The sequence below is a fragment of the Nanorana parkeri genome, unplaced genomic scaffold (assembly GCF_000935625.1).
Source record: "Nanorana parkeri isolate BGI_ZX_2015 unplaced genomic scaffold, ASM93562v1 scaffold1542, whole genome shotgun sequence".
NCBI classification, from domain to species: domain Eukaryota; kingdom Metazoa; phylum Chordata; class Amphibia; order Anura; family Dicroglossidae; genus Nanorana; species Nanorana parkeri.
This window is the reverse complement of record NW_017307810.1, coordinates 173677-191371: the sequence shown is the minus strand read 5'-3', so window position 1 is coordinate 191371 and position 17695 is coordinate 173677. Positions and strand designations below refer to the sequence as shown.

At 46.1% G+C, this 17695-nt stretch overlaps 1 protein-coding gene across 3 annotated transcripts in view; it reads right to left on the bottom strand.

The window, feature by feature from the left end:
* The window catches only part of DENND2A (DENN domain containing 2A), a 100055-nt gene that overhangs the window by 24616 nt on the left and 57744 nt on the right, over positions 1 to 17695 (bottom strand). For 2 of the 3 annotated variants that reach the window (XM_018570500.1, XM_018570502.1), the window contains 2 exons: positions 1379 to 1488; positions 111 to 302 (listed from right to left, as the gene is read on the bottom strand). In XM_018570500.1, coding sequence (XP_018426002.1) covers positions 111 to 302; positions 1379 to 1488 — 302 coding nt within the window. The remainder of the gene's footprint in view (positions 1 to 110; positions 303 to 1378; positions 1489 to 17695) is intronic. The other variant, XM_018570501.1, reaches the window with a different exon arrangement.

Genomic DNA, 17695 nt, shown 5'->3' with positions numbered 1-17695 from the left:
CTCATTCGCTGCTACTTGTCCTTTGTATGCGGTGTCCAGGTTACACACTTGATACGGTTTCCCTTTTCTGAAAATCAATACATTTCTTTGTACAAGAATTCTGACCACACCTTTGGGATTTTCCTCCTCCGTCTCCCGTTCTGTTGATCTCCACTGTTGAAGAAATTGTCATCCGGACTGCTCGGAGATGACGGAGGGCTGAGTTTACTTGGAGAGGCTCCGCCATCTCTCCCCAGCTTCCTTAGGTCCAACAGCTTGAAGCTGCGCCGCTCTGAGTTTTGCCTGAAGAAAGGGGGCTTCTGCTGCACCCGGCGATAACATGAGAGAGCAAGAAAGAAGTTACAGGTCATTAATAGCCATTTCTTTCACACAGCTGGCCTGAGTTTGCTTCCACATGCTGCAACAATTCCCAACTTCTAGAGTCCTCCCTTTAGTTTAAACCAAAATGAATGACACCAGCTCATTTAAGGACCGGTAAGCTGCGATATATTAAAGAACTCTGGGAAAAAATGCATTACACCTTGCAATGGGGCTACCCCCAGACTGCAAGGGTTAACTGCTTGTTTTAGCCTAGGGACTAAAAAAAAAAGTTATACTCACCCGAAGCTCTGTGCCGGCCAGCCTGTCTCCTCCTACTCTTCAGTGATGTTATGTCTCGCAGCGTCCCCAATCCTATACAGTGCATTGGATGTGATGACTGAAGGATCCTTAGACCGCTGCAGCGGAGGGGGAGCTAGGCTGGAGGGACTGGTCTAAGAGCAAGCCAGCTTGGAGATCGGGGGAGTATAACTTTTTCATCCTAGGGTGCCCACACACCTTACAATTTATCTGCAGATTTTCTGTGGTCAGATGGAAAAAGTGCAACAGATTGGCCCAGGTGGAGATTCCTCCATCCACACATTTAAGTGTAGATGGAGGAATCTGTTGCACCTTTTCCATCTGACCACAGAAAATCTGCAGATAAATTGTAAGGTGTATGGGCACCTTTAGTCCCTAGAGGAAAACGAGCAGCTAACCCTTGCAGTGCAGGGGAAGCCTCACTGCAAGGGTTAATAAAAATTTTGCCTGGAGTTCTGCTTTCATTGTTGTTTTAGATTGAGATGTGCTTTAAGCCCTGGTGAAGGGGGACCCCAAAGCCCCTGAAACACTCTGTATATTGGGGGGGGGCACAGGGACATATTCAGTTGGGCTGCAGTGCCCATGCTCCAACAAGGAATGCCAATACAAGGATAGAGCAGCATGACAGAGGAGATGAGCTCATCAGTCTGCTGTTCACCTTTTGCTGTCCAGTCACAGAGAGAAGATGGGACAAGATCTGTAAGTATTATTTAACTGCAGCAGTCTGAGACCGGCTAATACTACAAGACATTGTGTTTACCTTGCTCAGCGTTCCAGGAACAGGAGCCACGGGTCCAGGAACACACTTCTTTCCTAGACAACGGCTGTCTGTCTCGATGTCTTCATAGGGATTTTCCTTTGATGGGGGATCTGCAGTGACAGTAACATGTAAAATGTAATCCATTCCAGAAAAAAAAAAGTCAGAGTAAACAAAGCTCACAGATTGTTCAAAATACCCATTCAGCAAGTGTACCCCCTTTCTTTGCATTGGCAGAGAATTTTATTGGTCCTCAGTACCCAACCCCTTTATCATATCATGCAGGCTGACAGAACAGCCTTTTTTATACTCTTCAATAGAGAGGAGAGGGGGGGGTGTTTGTAGTATAAATACGTAGAGGAACCTTGGGTGACAATGCCGCTCCGCCATAGATACAGTACAGTGAGTGTTGTCACTGTAGGACAGGAAGTGTATTCCTGGAAGGATTACTGTGTGATAATAAAGGGTAAAGAAGACTGAAAAAGAACAGTAATGCAGCCACCACCAGGACTGGTAAGTTGAGACACATCACATTTTTGTTTCTTGAGTTTAGATACATTTTAAATATATGGAGTACTGTAGTACTGTACTCAGATTCAGCAGTTGTTTCTGTTGTCTTAAAATGTGTCTGTCATTGATGGCCCCTTCCTGAATATGCTAGTTGCCTGGCTGTCTATGGCTTTAACATTTTCTGTACCGCTGCAGAACAAGCATGCAAATCACAAACATCAGAGCTCCTGATCTACAGATTTGTTCCGGGTCTGTTACTCAGAAATTACGCTAGCCACTCAATCTGCCCGATAGCCAATATTTTCAGAGGAAGAGGTCAGTAACGATGGCTTTCATACTTCCTCAGTACAGGCTCCACCCACACAGCCACGCCATTCATATACAGGCCCATTCACAAGATCTGTGACCAAAAAACCTGACAGAGGGACTCATAGTTCTCATTGAAGCACAGGTTCGGTGATGTCACAGCACTTGTAGTCCATTGATTACTTCCTCCAGCCCCATAAACGAAGGTCCGTACCCCCATATGAATCTGGGGCTGGATGAATAGTGTGCAGGAGCCTGGGGATTGTATCCAAGATCCACTGATCACAGTTGCAATGCTTTGCAGCCTCCAATGAATTTTTTCGTTTTGTGATATGAGTTGTGTTTATTATTTTTTTGCAAATAGTGAAATACATTGCTTTACAGTTAAAAACCATCCAGCATTGTACATGAGGCCAGCAAGGGCCCATCCACAATCACTGGAGCGTCAAACGATGAGAGCATCAGAAGCCTGCCGGAGCGAGGGGAGTGGAAGTATTACAGTTTATTTAACAAGCAGTTAACCCTTGCAGTGCAGTTCATTTCACTGATTGCTAAAACCAGAAAGTACTCCTCTCATGAGAGCCACAAGCTGCAATTATGCCCCTCTCCTTCTCAAAATGCTAGTTACCTGGCTGCTATATTGATTCAAGGCTTCAACTCTGTGATTGGAAACAAGTATGCAGATAAGGTGTTCAGAATCTGGTCTAATCTGCGTGCATGTTCCCGGACTGTGACTCAGAGGTCCGGATTCATCATGCTCCAATGACACTTAAGGTATGCTTATAAGCAGTAAAGACATGCTAAAGTGACATACAATAATATTAGCGTAGGCCATTTTAGCATGTATGTAAACCCTAAGAGTACAATTTTCTCCATTTTGTTTTGGTAAATATACAATGGAAGGTGTATGTTATCTGCTCGATAACTGCACTGTTAATTCTTCCAGAGACTTTGTCATCTTATAACTTCCTGTTTTCTCTGCCTATGCTGACTGTTATTTGTTACATTGTTCCTGTGCTGACTGTTATTGGTTACATTGTTCCCGTGCTTTCTGCCTAAGCCGACTGTTATTGGTTACATTGTTCCCGTGCTCTCTGCCTAAGCCGACTGTTATTGGTTACATTGTTCCTGTGCTGACTGTTATTGGTTACATTGTTCCCGTGCTTTCTGCCTAAGCCGAATGTTATTGGTTACATTGTTCACGTGCTCTCTGCCTGTGCTGACTGTTATTGGTTACATTGTTCCTGTGCTGACTGTTATTGGTTACATTGTTCCCGTGCTCTCTGCCTAAGCCGACTGTTATTGGTTACATTGTTCCTGTGCTGACTGATATTGGTTACATTGTTCCCGTGCTCTCTGCCTAAGCCGACTGTTATCGGTTACATTGTTCCTGTGCTGACTGTTATCGGTTACATTGTTCCTGTGCTGACTGTTATTGGCTACATTGTTCCCATGCTCTCTGCCTTTGCTGACTGTTATTGGTTACATTGTTCCAGTGCTCTCTGCCTGTGCTGTTATTGGTTACATTGTGCCAAGCTATCTCTGTGGACTACAGAACACCACTCTGTATGTTAAGGAGATGAGAGAGGAGGGGTTCAGTAGTCCTGCGGTAAGTTGACAACTCTGCTCCTCCATAGATCCAGTACAGCGAGTAAGCGTTGTCACCCTAGTACAGGAAGAGTGTTATTAGCAGGATCGCTAGGTCAAATTTAAGTCTAAAAAAAGGACATTAATGCGGCCACCACATCAAAGGACCGGTGAGCTGCAATATGTTCCATTGTTGTCTTCAGGTTTAGATACACGCTAAAGAATGAGTGCTATTAGACAGGATAGTGAAGACTGGATGTAAAGAAATGGAGGGGACCAGGGCGGTCAGATCGAGGTTAGTATACATCTGTGGAGTGGTGGGTATGAGTCTGTTAGGTCAGGGGACGGGGGCAAAAAAAAGAGTAAGTGGTACTTGAAGCATGATGAGTGAGGACCATAATGTACTGATGCGTTGGCTTAACAGCCAGGCAACTAGCATTTTCAGGTGGTGAGCCACGGCTGGCTCTGTATTCCTCTTATGACAAATGTCCCCTAAATAACAAAAACACACAAAAGTCGCCTTCTCCTGCGCACCACCCATGTACTTCCCTTATCGTATGGTATCACCAGAGTCACATGCACAGCAATAGTTCGTTCTTTGATCCAAGGTTATTACAACCCAGAATTCTGCAGCTTGTCCAATAAATCAATTCGGTTTTAGATTTCAGTTCCCGATCACAAACCTGCGTTCCCCAAACACAGTCACATCATTTAATTTCAAATACAAAGAAAAAAAAAAAAGGTTTCGCTTTGACTCAGACTTTCCAGGCTGGTGACTTTGTGAACTTTCAGTTTGTGGCCACTGCGCTGCCAAGAGACTGACAAGTCGGGGTCACGGGCAAAAAAAGTGACGTTAGCAACAGGAGGAAGGTGAAGGGACAGGAAGGGTTAACAAGGGGCGACAAAGGCATTCGGGAGGACCCCTTGGCCAGTTTTAGAGCTCACCTTTTTTCCTCGCCATCTGTACCTCGTGCAGAAACTTGCTGATGTGTCACGTGATCAGGAAATGCAAACACAGGTAGGCTTGAAAGTTAGACTACAGCAGGGAGGGACAAGGGTTAATGTGATCAGGGGAAAGGGGCGGGGCCTGAGTGCTGGCCTGCAACCTGTTTGGACAAGGTGAGGCAACCTGAGGATTTCCAGTGGCTGCTTAAAGGGCCAGTTCACAACATAAATCACCTGTCATTGCTGAACTTTCTTTTCTTAGTAGCCTGCCATTGCTGAACTTTCTTTTTGAAAAATGCATGATGGCGGCTGTTCTTTTGATCCAAAAAATGTAAGTCACGTTCTTCGAACAGTTATGCAGATCAGGTGTTCCGACTCTCCTTTTAAGCTGGCCGTACACCTGGTGCTTTTTCTTATTCAGCCCCACAGGCTATATGATAAAAAAAAGAAACTAAAAATGCTCAATTCCTCCATTAATGCTAAACAGCATGAATGGGGAAATTTCCCTTGCTAGGCTATTGTATTCAGCAACTGCTGCTGCCTCGGCTCTTGAATACTCGAATAGCACCTCCATTTTACTGGATGCAGGTACCATGCATCAAATAATTTTCAGACCGGCTCTTTCAACAAAATTTGATTGAGCATGAATCAGCTGAACCCTGAGCAATGTATGGCCAGTGTTACACAATAGCAGCATACTTGTTTGGTGACCCAGAATATTGACACAGCTAGGACACTTCCATCTTTAGGTGCATCCTCTAGTGATATCCACTGACTCACAGTCCTAACAAACCAGAGCAAGATCATGGGACTTTTTGCAGGAGTTGCCACACAAAACTGCATTTAATATCTTCCAGGATGTTGTCTGTTGTTTTTGTAAAATTTTGGAACCCCAAAAGGGCATACTGTTAAGGCCCATTCAGACCAGATGCAGTGCGTTCCGGACCGATTCTGGCCGGAACACACTGCGGTCAGCTCACTTTTTTGTGGGGCAAGAGGGGGCGTGGCGGGCCATTGAAGTTAATGGCACCGTAGCCACGCCCTCCGGCCGCAATGCGAACGGCTGCACGGGATTGCAAGGCACATTATGCCTCTGGTCCGGTGCGATCAAAATGCTGCTACTTTGATCGCATCGGACTGTACCGGACCACAGACATAATGTGCCTTGCAAGCACTATTTTGATCGCACCGGATCGCAGGCATAATGTGCCTTGCAATCCCGTGCAGCCGTTCGCATTGCGGCCGGAGGGCGTGGCTACGGTGCCATTAACTTCAATGGCCCGCCACGCCCCCTCTTGCCCCACAAAAAAAGTGAGCCGGCCGCAATGCGAGGCAGTACGTTCCGCCCAGAATCGAGCCGGTGTTCTGTCAAAAACTCCAACTCCTCGACATCTCCAGCGACCTGACTTCCGGTTTAGTTAGAAGTAAGAGGTTTGGCCGAGAAGGCTCAACTGCACGTGCGCCACCCGCGGCATTTCCCTACACACACTACACAGCAATATAGTATTATAATGAACTAGGGTCAGACTAATCCAGCACGTTAATAATCTGAGTTGTCCCACTCAATATGGCCGCAAGCGTGGCCACAACATGCTAACGAACACGAGGAGCCATGTGTATTAGCCTTCATAAGAAATAATGGTCAATAAAAAGCTTTACTAGTACATGGAAGCACATCAAGGGTTAATGTGAGCAGAATTCTGGGCTGGAGGGGTCATAAATGGTGAAATTGTACTCACAGCAGCACTGCAGCCCAAACATTCCTGAGCAGGTAGGAAAACCTGAAACCTGTTTCTTGTCCAGTTCTTCCCGGGTCTAATTAAGCCCTTCCATCCTCTCCCTCACAGCCAATAGACACCCAGATTACACTTTGCCAGAAGCTGAGGGGTTTGCACTGAGCTGAGTGAAGTGTGAGAGAGGAGAGCTGTAAGTGGCTGAAGGATGAAGGCCCCATTCACACTTTTGCGTTGTGACAATGCATATGTTAACCTGCTCGACGTGTAGTGTGTTGCAATTCATTGTGAAGGGCACCACAACACATTGTACAGTAGAGTGCAACACACCACACATCACACAATGTGCATTGTGGTGAGCTGTGTTTTGAAAAAAAGGGTCCTGCGGTGTGCATTGCTGTGCATGCATTAATGCACCACCATGCATCACTGTCGTGTGAATGAGCCCTTCGGGATGGTTCACATCAGCGGCCATGTGTCACACTGCAGATAATGGGTTGGACTGATGCAGTACCATTTCGTCTGAATGACACCCAAACACACCTTGCCCACAGACTTGCACTGTACTGGCAAAACATGGTGCATTAAGTGCTGAAGGACACCGTCATCAAAACAGCTGAAGGACTGCTGTGCCCCTCTCTACAGAATCAGATATGCCCAAAGTGGGTACTTCCTCTGCCTACTCCTCTGCCACGTGTACTAATATATGTAGCTGTCATGGTATTACCTTTCTGGGGTCCCCTGCACAGCAAAATTCAACTTAGACAGAGAGAGGGAGGTTCAGCCTGTTAGATTGCATTAGAGTACTGTTCATTTAACACTGGGAGCTTGCTGACAAGAGGAGAGTGTAGAATGATGGCCTGGTCAGTGTAGTGTGCCAGCAGTGCTGGGACGGGTTGGTGATGATGCTATACTGCTTAGGACCCAAATCCAGTCTACACTTTTTTAGCTCTGGATATAGTAGGCTAAGGGTTAGTACTAGAGTTGCACCGATACTGATACTAGTATCGGTATCCGTGCCGATACCAAGCATTTGGGCGAGTACTTGTACTCGCCAAATGCTCCAATACTTACACCCGATACCAGAACTTCCGGTCAGTGGGAGATTTCCACTGTTCGGCAGGGCCGCGGGGGAACAGAAAGCCAGCTCCATGCTAGCAAAAATACCGGTATCGGTACTCGGTATCGGTGAGTACCGACATATAAATATTGGAACCCAAATGCTCCGATACCTTCACTTATACCAGAACTTCTGGTCAGAGGAAGAGTTCCTCTGACCGGCAGTGCCTAGGGGAACATGGAGCAGACTCAATGCTGATTGGCTGGGAAGCTGACTTTCCAGCCAATCAGCATCGAGCCAACTTTTCGGCCAATCAGGAAGCCAGGAGGCGGTTCATTACTTGCCAACCGGCTTCCTAATTGGCCAGGAAGCTGACTCAATGCGGATTGGCTGGGAAGCCGGTTTCCCGGTCAATCACAATCGAGTCGGCCAAACAACATGGAGTCGGACTCCCGGGCAATCAGGAAGCCAGGCAGCATGTCATTACCCGCTGCTCCATGTCAGCGGAAGCACCGGTATCGGTACTCAGTATCCGCGAGTATCAAAAGGAAAATATCGCTACTTGCACTCGATACCGAAAAAACTTTATTGGTGCTTCACCAGTTAGTGCCTATGGCAGGTGCTGTGAAGTTGCCCCTCAGTGACATCATATTTCAACTTGACAAAGACCATCTCACTGGGACAAGTAGTAACAGAATCTCTCCAATGAGACGCAGGCAGGAATACAAATCAGAAATATGCTTTATCCAACGCAATGAAAAACTGTTTTTCTATGTCTACTTGTGCCAGTGACAGGGGGACAGGAAGTGAAGGCGAATCTCCCCAACAGAGACACAAAAAACTATTAAAAGCCTCACAGGGGGTTTAACCCCTCCCCATTTATCTAAAACCGAGCAAAACATTTGGCTGGAGTTGGATTTTCTCTTCCAATACTAAGATTTGATAACCAACAATAACACTGGGAAGTTACTTTAATGAAGCACACTGAAGAACGGGAAGTGATTTGTGAAACTATTTTCAGTTTGTCAGTTTCAAGAGAAAACAATTTATAGGCAAATGAAGCAATGAAGCAGTATGAAATGTAAGTAATGACTAAACTTGGGAACTCCTGACCCCGAGATTGTGTAAGTACAACGCAGCTTCTAGTCTGTTGCACTGTGACCAAAGTTTTCCAGAACTTTTGTTAAAGGAGAACTATGGGGTCAGTGCGTTTCCCCATTGTTCTCTTAAGGGTCACGGGAGGACATAAACTAGCATCCTCCCGTCACCCAAAGCTCAGTATAATCGGGAGCTACAGCTCGCGGTATACTGAGACGCCGCAGCCGGGACGGATCCCGACATTATTGTCTGATCCGCCCAGCTGCGTGAGTGACAGCTGGCTCTGCCTATCTAGAGGCAGAGCCAGCTGTACCCGCCCTCTCCCTCGTCCGTTCCGCCAGTCAGAGCTGGAGGATCGGACAGGGGAGGGGGGAATCCCTGCAGGGAGCCGTGAGTGACAGTCACTGCTCTCTGCAGGGATAGATCGAGAAGTGAGCGAACGCCGGTATGTGTTCGCTCACTTCCCGATCTATTGAGCCGACCTGTGACAATTGTCACAGGTCGGCAAGAACTATGAGGCTGAGTGATTTTCACTCGCCTCATAGTTTTCTTTAAAGAAGATTCAAACTCAATCAGTAAAATCTTAACATGTTCATTCAAATGCGATAATAGGCTTTAGTTTTATTTTTCCTTCAGTTTTCATATAATATTACAGGTATTTATATAGCGCCGACAATTTACTCAGCGTGTTACATTCACACCAGTCCCTGCCCTCAAGGAGCTTACAATCTAAGGTCCCTATCTCATATGCATACATACAGGGACAATTTAGACAGGAGCCAATTAACCTTCCAGCATGTCTTTGGAGTGTGAGAGGAAACCGGAGTACCCAGAGGAAACCCACGCAAGCACAGGGAGTACATGCAAACTCCCTGCAGATAGTGTATAAATAAATACCTGGTGATCCTGCTGTGAGGGTTGTTGTTCAGGCACTGCCTATTATGGGGTGACAACGCTCTGTTCTTGTCTAACAATTCTGCTCCTGCGTTGTCACCCTGTCACGTGCGCTCCCAATGACTACAGGTGGGCATGCGGCCGCACATTGCACAGGCATGGTCCAATGTTGTCACCAGCAGGAAAATGGATGCCATGCAGGCTGAAAAGAGGCTGCAGGAGATCAGCGGCACTGAGGCACAACAAAGGGTGAACAATAGTGAAAAGATTCCGTTGAAAAAAATGGCATATGTTTATGATACACAGAGCTTTAGCAAGTGACATGTCATCCAGTTACATCTTGTATCCAGTCTTCTATGCATGGTTTTACAGCAGTGTTTGGAGGTTAGGTTGTGGGTGATTAGGTGCGACTAGAGGGTAGAGGAAAGTGGAGCTATAGAGAGAATGTTGGAAGCTTGTACAAAAAGCCACAAGCCAGGTGCCATGTTTCACATCAGTCTGTTCACAAGTTTTCTTATTTGAAGCTTAATTCTCCCATACCTCAACTCTTTATAGAAAGTAAGGCCTGGAGATATGGAAAGCAGAGGAATGAGCGGAAGGCCTGCATGACAAGGCTGGGAAGTGGAACGAGGACAAGAAAGGGTTAAGGAGGGATAGAAGAAAGGGTATAGAAAGGTCACTTACTTTATTGGTGGAGGATCCCATTGTTGTGTGGTGTAGTTATTGGGAAGTGGGTAATGTAAAAGGGACCTCTGAGCTACCTAAGTCATGGGTTTTGAAGACTAGCTTGGCAGTGTATCTCATGCATATTGACTATTCTTTTCCAGTTATTTTTCCAGTTAAAGCCAACTGCAGCTAAACGTAGTATTTCTTCTTTTGATGGAAAAGTAAGTGCTTCTGTCCAACTTCTATTGCTGTCTGTGACCCCCCTGGGGAGATTTCCCCTCACTTCCTGTCAATGACAGCAGGACAAGACATAGAGTAGTCGTACTCAAGGTACTTTCTTGTTACAGTAAGTGTGCAACTAGAGAGGAACGAATGTCTGAAAAGTTGGATCAGATATAGTTTAGCCAAACCTTTTACATATTTGGGAACTTCTGGAAATCCCATTGAAGTTTGTGGAAATTTTTAACTGGCTCCAAAAAACTGCACTGCAGAGTGGAAAAATGCTGCAAAATTGTGCAGAATGGTTAGAGAAGCTCCTGGCAGCCTGACAAGATGATGAGCCGAAAAAACAAAAACAGCCTAAGCCACTTCCTTTAAAAATTCTATGAGGGATACTAAGATAGAAGGGTGGGACCTGGTGACACTGGCAGGCAGGCAGGCAACAGCAGAAGATATACATTGAAAAAAGCCTTTGGAGCAGCCTTAAAGGAGAACTATGAGGTGAGTGATTTCCACTCACCTCATAGTTCTAGCCGACCTGTGACAATGAGACTGTCCCAGGTCGGCTCAGTAGATCGAGAGGAGAGCGAACACATACCAGCGTTCGCTCACCTCTCGATCCTGTCACGGCAAGAGAGCCGTGACAGGGGAGGGATTGGATTCCCCTCTCCCCGCTCCGATCCTCCAGCGCTGACTGGCGGAACGGACGGGGGAGGGGGCGGGTACAGCTGGCTCTGCCTCTAGATAGTCAGAGCCAGCTGTCACTCACGCAGCTGGGCGGATCCAGACATAATTGTCGGGATCCGTTTCAGCTGCGGCGTCTCAGTATACCGCGAGCAGTAGCTCGCGGTATACTGAGCTTAGGGTGACGGGAGGACGCTAGTTTGTGTCCTCCCGTTACCCTTAGGAGAACTATGGGGAAAAGCCCTAACCCCATAGTTCTCCTTTAAGCTACAGCTCGCGGTATACTGAGACCGCCGCAGCCAGGATGGATCCCGACATTACTGTCGAGATCCAGCTGCGTAAGTGACAGCGGGCTCTGCCTGTCTGGAAGCAGAGCCAGCTGTGCCCGCCCCCTTCCCAGTCTGTTCCTGCAGCCAGTGCTGGAGGATCGGAGCGGGGAATGCCTGCAGGGAGCCGTGACTGACAGTCATGGCTCTCTGCAGGGAGATGATCGAGCAGTGAGCGAGCGATGGTATGTGTTCGCTCACTTCCGATCTATTGAACCGACGTCTGACAGTTTAATTGTCACACGTCGACTCGAACTATGGGGTTGAGTAATTTTCACTCACGTCATAGTTCTCCTTTAAGTCTGACGGGCCGGCTGGGCCTGCCTAAGGTAAGTCCCAGCAGGAGCCAGGCTGTGTGGAGTTGCTTCTTCTTGGAGATGCCATTATTTTAGGTACAAAAATGTGCTCACTGCTTTCTTTACCGATATACCACTGACAAAATAATTCCGAGCTGATTGGTTCTGAAGTTTTGGTAAGCTTTAAAAATAAGTTTCATTTGTGTTTAAAAAGTTACATATTTTCATGCTTTACTTCATGTAAACAGCAAGTTTGTAGCACGCAAGTGTCCTATAGCTGCGGTAATGGAAAATTTGAGTCAGCTGTAATTAGTGCAAAACAGGATGTAAGACAGCAGTCCAACTAATCACAATCATTTGGCCTACTCATGTGACTAAGTGTTCTGATCTTGCCGAGGAGAACCACAAATACCAGCATGCACCTGCATGTCCAAGTCAGGAATATTTCACAGAGCTTTGTAAAGTACACAGGCAGTTTCCATTCGGTTCCTGAGCTTAGAGGAGCTTACAATCTACCGTCCCTCCCAAGCTCATACAGACACACATGCCATGACCAGCTTGAGTGGAGTCCAATTTACTTACTCAGAGGTCTTGTCTTTTTTTTTTTGAGAGGGCAATTTGCATACATTTGCCCGGAAGCATTACACGAAGACTCACTATTTGCACCTTGTATTCCAAAAAAGTTGGGCTGTAGGAGAGAACCTGACCACATCATACAGATTCCAGGCAGAGACTACCTCTGGTAGGAACTGAACCTAGGACTCCAGTACTGAGCTGCAAGAGCTAAAACAACACTGCCTGCTACTCTATTTAATTATGATATTAAAGTCAAAGGGTTTTTAAGCTATTTGAAATGCTAATTAAATCTTTTACAATGAATTGATGTTTAAAAGTTTTAGTTTTCTGAAGAATTAGCTGGTCCCCTGAGCACTGGCCCTGATATCCTGTTTTAGGGTGGCTCCTTTCCCTTGTAGGGTCCTAGGGAGCCACCCTTGTGTGTGCTAGTAAGCTGCGTGGTTCTCTACAAACACACAGACACAGCAAGGCAAGAGATTCTCCTTTTCCTCCTCACTTCTGCAAGCTAATAGATGGACAACTGCTGGAGACTGCTCTGTCCCTTGTGATCTTGTACTTGGACAGGAAGATCAGGGAAGCCGAGCTGAGAGAGGTGGAGTTGTTTGGAAACATGATGACTGTCAATGCTTTCTGCAAAAGTGTAAAGAAATACTTTGCTGGGCAATGTATATTTGTTTGATCTGAATTCATTATTAAAAATCATTTAATACTATTTTAAGGCTGGCTGGTTTCACAAGTCAGTATATTTGCATAAATAATTACATTTCTGGATGTTGTACATTGTTCATCCTCTAATTGTGTGAAACAGCAAGTCAGGACTTCCTTACTCAAGCTACGGGAAAGACAGGATGAATGCAACTGCTGCATGATGAGTAGGGGGAAGGGAATCCTTCACCTAGCTTCCATCATAGGCTTCTCACACAAGTGTCTATCCCTTTAAAGGCTAAGACCACTGAAAACTGGCATTTCCATTGTGGGTAGATTTTTGAATCATCTGCTAGCTTCTTATCTCTCTCAGGAAATCTGGAACAGAAACAGCATCTCCCTCTGTGATCTGCATACCTAAAACTTAAGGAGAAGGTTACAAACGGGGGAGATTTGTTATCTTCCTGTTCTGTCTGACATTTAGGGTTGCCACCTGTTCAGTTTTCACTCGGACAGTTCGGTTTTGGGGTCTTGTGCCCGGGAGTCCAGCCAGAGGGCACCCAGACACAAGACAATGAATGTCGATACCATTATTTTTCTGACAGATGCGGGTGCTGAGGTCCCAAACAAGCGTGATCTCGGGCAGCCACATCTGCCTGAAACCGGCTCTTCCTCTGAGCTGCGGGCAGCCTGTGCCTGGTTACCGGCGCCCGCAGCTCAGAGGAAAATCCGGGTTTTATGCCAATGCGACGGCCCGAGACATTGCTCTTGCCGGGGGCCTCAGGAGTAACAACACAGAGTATGCAGCTTCATATTATTTTGTATTGCTGTATAATGTATTGCTGAGATTTGTAGTACGCTATAGACTGTCTCCTTACTCCCTCTCCTGGTTGCCTCTCCTCGCTCTCTCATCTATATTCTAACAAAAAACAATGGCCGTACACGGCGCTAGAGTGTTTGGGTTTCACTTGAAGAAGAGGTGGCAACCCTACAGACATTCACCACCTGAACAGTAAGTGAGGGGAAATTCCCAGCACAGTGACACTGGTAACAATATAAGTGAATTTTCTATTGGAGTGAGAAAGGCTTAGAACCTCTGACAGCTTCTTGTCCAGCTGATGGGTGTCATAGAGAACAGCAAGAAAAGACAAATCTCCTTCATGGGGACACGGACAGGATTTAAAGCTTGCAAAAAACCAAACACATTGGCTTGTTAGCAGAACCACACTCCACGCAGCCCTGATGAAGAGGTGCCCTCTGTAAGCTTGAAACCTGCTGGCTTTTTTTTATATCTCTTATTTATAGCAAAAATTAGTTTGTTGTCTTTTTTTTTCTGTCTACAGCTCTGTGTGCTCTTGTCACCGTGCCAGCTGTTGGGCCCCAATCGCACCAGGTCTACTGTGAACAAGCGTCAAACGTGCACAAATGTGCAGGCTTTTATGTGCATTCACGGTACATGCACAAATGCAGAACGCAGTTGCCTTGCCATTACTAGGCAATGGCACCCCAAACACGGCAGAGCAAATGCGTTTTTTTCCTTTGCACTGCAGCAGAACTAATTGGCTCATTTTGCTGCTTCTTCCTCTCTCAGTCTGAGCTCTGCTGTACAAGGACTGTAGGAGGCTGATTTCAAATCAAATTTAGGGACTTACACTGCTTCTGTTGGATTAATGAATGCAGAGCACAGAGTTCAGCTTTAACTCTTCCTCACTCTATCCAAAACACATACATTTCGGCTAGAGCTGGGCTTTGATATTGTGACATTTTTGGTGATTTGTAACTCAGCGGTTTTACTCCTTCCCAGTTTGCCCATAGGGATCATAGGGATGAGGTAACCTGAACAGGTAAAGGAATGAAAGATATTCATCGAGGTCAAAACAGAACATTCCGGTCATTCTAAGACCACCGCCACAAGCTACCAGCCCTGGGGGGATGATTGTGTATCTCCTGTCAGAGACTGACTGCTATCAGTGCCTCTCATCTGTCTTCTCCTCTGTTTTATAACTGGGGATACAAATAAAATGTGTGTAGTTTGTTCCATTGGATATCTATCACAGAGCTGCCTCTCCCTGTATGATTCTGTGCTGGAAGAGCCAGAGAACTACTGCCATTGAATCAGTAGTAGATGATTTGTACTGTGGGCCCCGGGCTGTTTTCAGTTCATGGGCCCCTCGCCAGTATAATTGGATCATGTATAAGGGTCAGTGTGCGCAGACATTTATGTTTTGCTTCTCACATTTCTGCAATATTTGGAAGTAGTTGAATTTTGAATCAGCTCTGATGCAGCAGTATACTCTGCAGATTACTCTGATGGCGGTGCCAGATGATAAGGAAACACGGCTTCCAGGAACAGGGAGTGGGCACAGGTATTGTGTAGAATCATTTGCTAATCTTAAAGCTGAACTTCAGACAAACAGCTAAAACAGATACGAAATACTTATATTTGCCAAAGAATTCTTATTTATGTCCATCAGTTCTGAGATTGATGCAGCTCTGCCACAAAGGACAGCCCTGTCTCGCAGGAGACCTGTTTTTTTCTCTGCTTCAGTTCAGTAACGCTTACAGGTCTTGTCCCTCCCCCAGATTCTGACTGGACAAGTGCTCTGCTTTCTCCTCCAATCAGCACTGCAGGACAACTGATTGGCTTCTTGGGCTGCTTTTCCCTTTTCCAGTTTGCTGTACCGTGAGAGGCTAATATCAAATCAAATTCAGGTACTTACACTAGACTAGGGATGCACCGATACCGTTTTTTCGTTATCGAGTATGAGTACCGATACTTTGCTTTAGGTACTCGTCGATACTGAGAACCAATACCGGTGCTTCCGCTGGCAATCTGATTGCCCTGAGAAGCTGGCTCCATGTTGTCTGGCCGGCTTGATTGTGCTTGGTCGGGAAACCAGCTTCCCAACCAATCAGCATGGAGCCGGGTTCCCGGTCAATCAGGGAGGCGGGTCATTACTCGCCGCCCAGCTTCCTGATCGCACAGGAAGCTTGCTCCATGTCCCCCTACGGCACTGCCAGTCAGAGGAAATCTTCCTCTGTCTGGGGGTTCTGGTATCGGAGCAATTAGGCGAGTGCGAGTATCATCACCTATACTAGTATCGGTGCATCCCTACAGTAGACCCAGGGAAAAAGCCACACACCACTGGAATTCCCTGCCTAGGGTCCGCCCATTCTAACACATTTCACCCATAAGGGCTTAATCATAGAGATGTAACATCACTACGATTAAGCCCTTATGGGTGAAACGCATTAGGCAGGGCAGCCCTCTAAGAGGGGAATTCTGTTACATTGGAAGTTGGTAGCCCCGTGGATTAAAGTTTGCAATTTGGTTAACAGCGGCGTACAGCTTTTTACTTGGGTCAGCCCCCACGGAGCATGGACGGCTCCTGGCCTTTGCCTGCATCGGCCTGGCTGTTGAAGACTCCATGTTGGATGGAGCAGTGATATTCCTTTGTGATTGCGTCAGGTACTTACACTGCTTGCATTAGAAAAATCCACTTATGAATCTGTTAATGAATACAGAGCTGCATTAATCTTTAGTGCCTATTTCCATAGCGTTATATCCCCCCATGCCCATCATATAGGTAAATGTATGAATGTACACTCAGTTCCCACACATACGTCCAACGAGCTCCATGTCTACAGAGAGACAGGAAGAGAAATTGTTGTTTTGAAGGCAGGAGGCTTAACAAGAAGCAGCCAAGCACTGGATACAATAAATTCCTGCTTAGACAATATCCCAGGAGGACCTAGGTTTGGGTTCGATTCTGTTTACTTTGGTTTCGGAGTTGTAACAAGATGCTGTCTTTCTCTTTCTGTTTAAATTCCTTAGCGGACAAGGAAAAAAAGTAATTGTTTTCTAATGAAATGTAAAGTTCAGCTGCCTATATATCATTTACAGATTACATAACAACCTTTTTTTTTGTAGGAGATCTGCACAGGCACAACATGGCAGACGTTTACCATGAGAATAAGCATCGCTTATAAGACCCTATTACACTTTTATCAGGCTCAAGGAAGTAGATGCCGCACAGTATAAATAAACTTTATTAGTACTGCACAACCCGCATGAACTCCTCTCACCGATGCATTTCACACCGAAGAGCTAAGTCAACGACTGAAATGCGTCCGAAGGGAGTTCATGTGTGCTGTGCTACTAATAAAGTTTATTGTTGACCGACACGCATTTACTTTCCTTGAGTTTGTATGAATTGAGCGGAGAGGAGCCGCTGGCACTCAAGGAGGAGGTATGGGCGGCATTTGGGAGTCTGGAGGGGGGGTAATTCTTAAAGAAAACACTTTCTTCAGGGTTACACGTTACAAATGTATTTCTAAGAAGTCTGAATTGCCACATGTTACCAATCCTTTCTTCTATCCACGTCCCCTAAAACTGGCCGTACACCATCACTCAAATCACAACCTTCCACGCTAAAGAGCATGGATGGACAAATCTCCCCTTGTGGCTATTGTATTTTGAAAGCTGTCAGAATACCTGAACGTTGGCTGTAAGCTGATTGGCTGCAGTCACTATTCCGCCGAAAAATGTCCACCCAGCTACTTTGACAAAAGGAGGGCCCATCCATAGATCAAAGTTCGGAAATGTATCATGTATTTATGCAGTGACAACAATTTACACAGCGCTTTACATACTGTACATTCACATCAGTCCCAGCCCTCAAGGAGCTTACAATCTAAGGTCCCTATTGTACACACATACAGGGACAGTTTAGACAGGAGCCAATTAACCTTCCAGCATGTCTATGGAGTGGGGG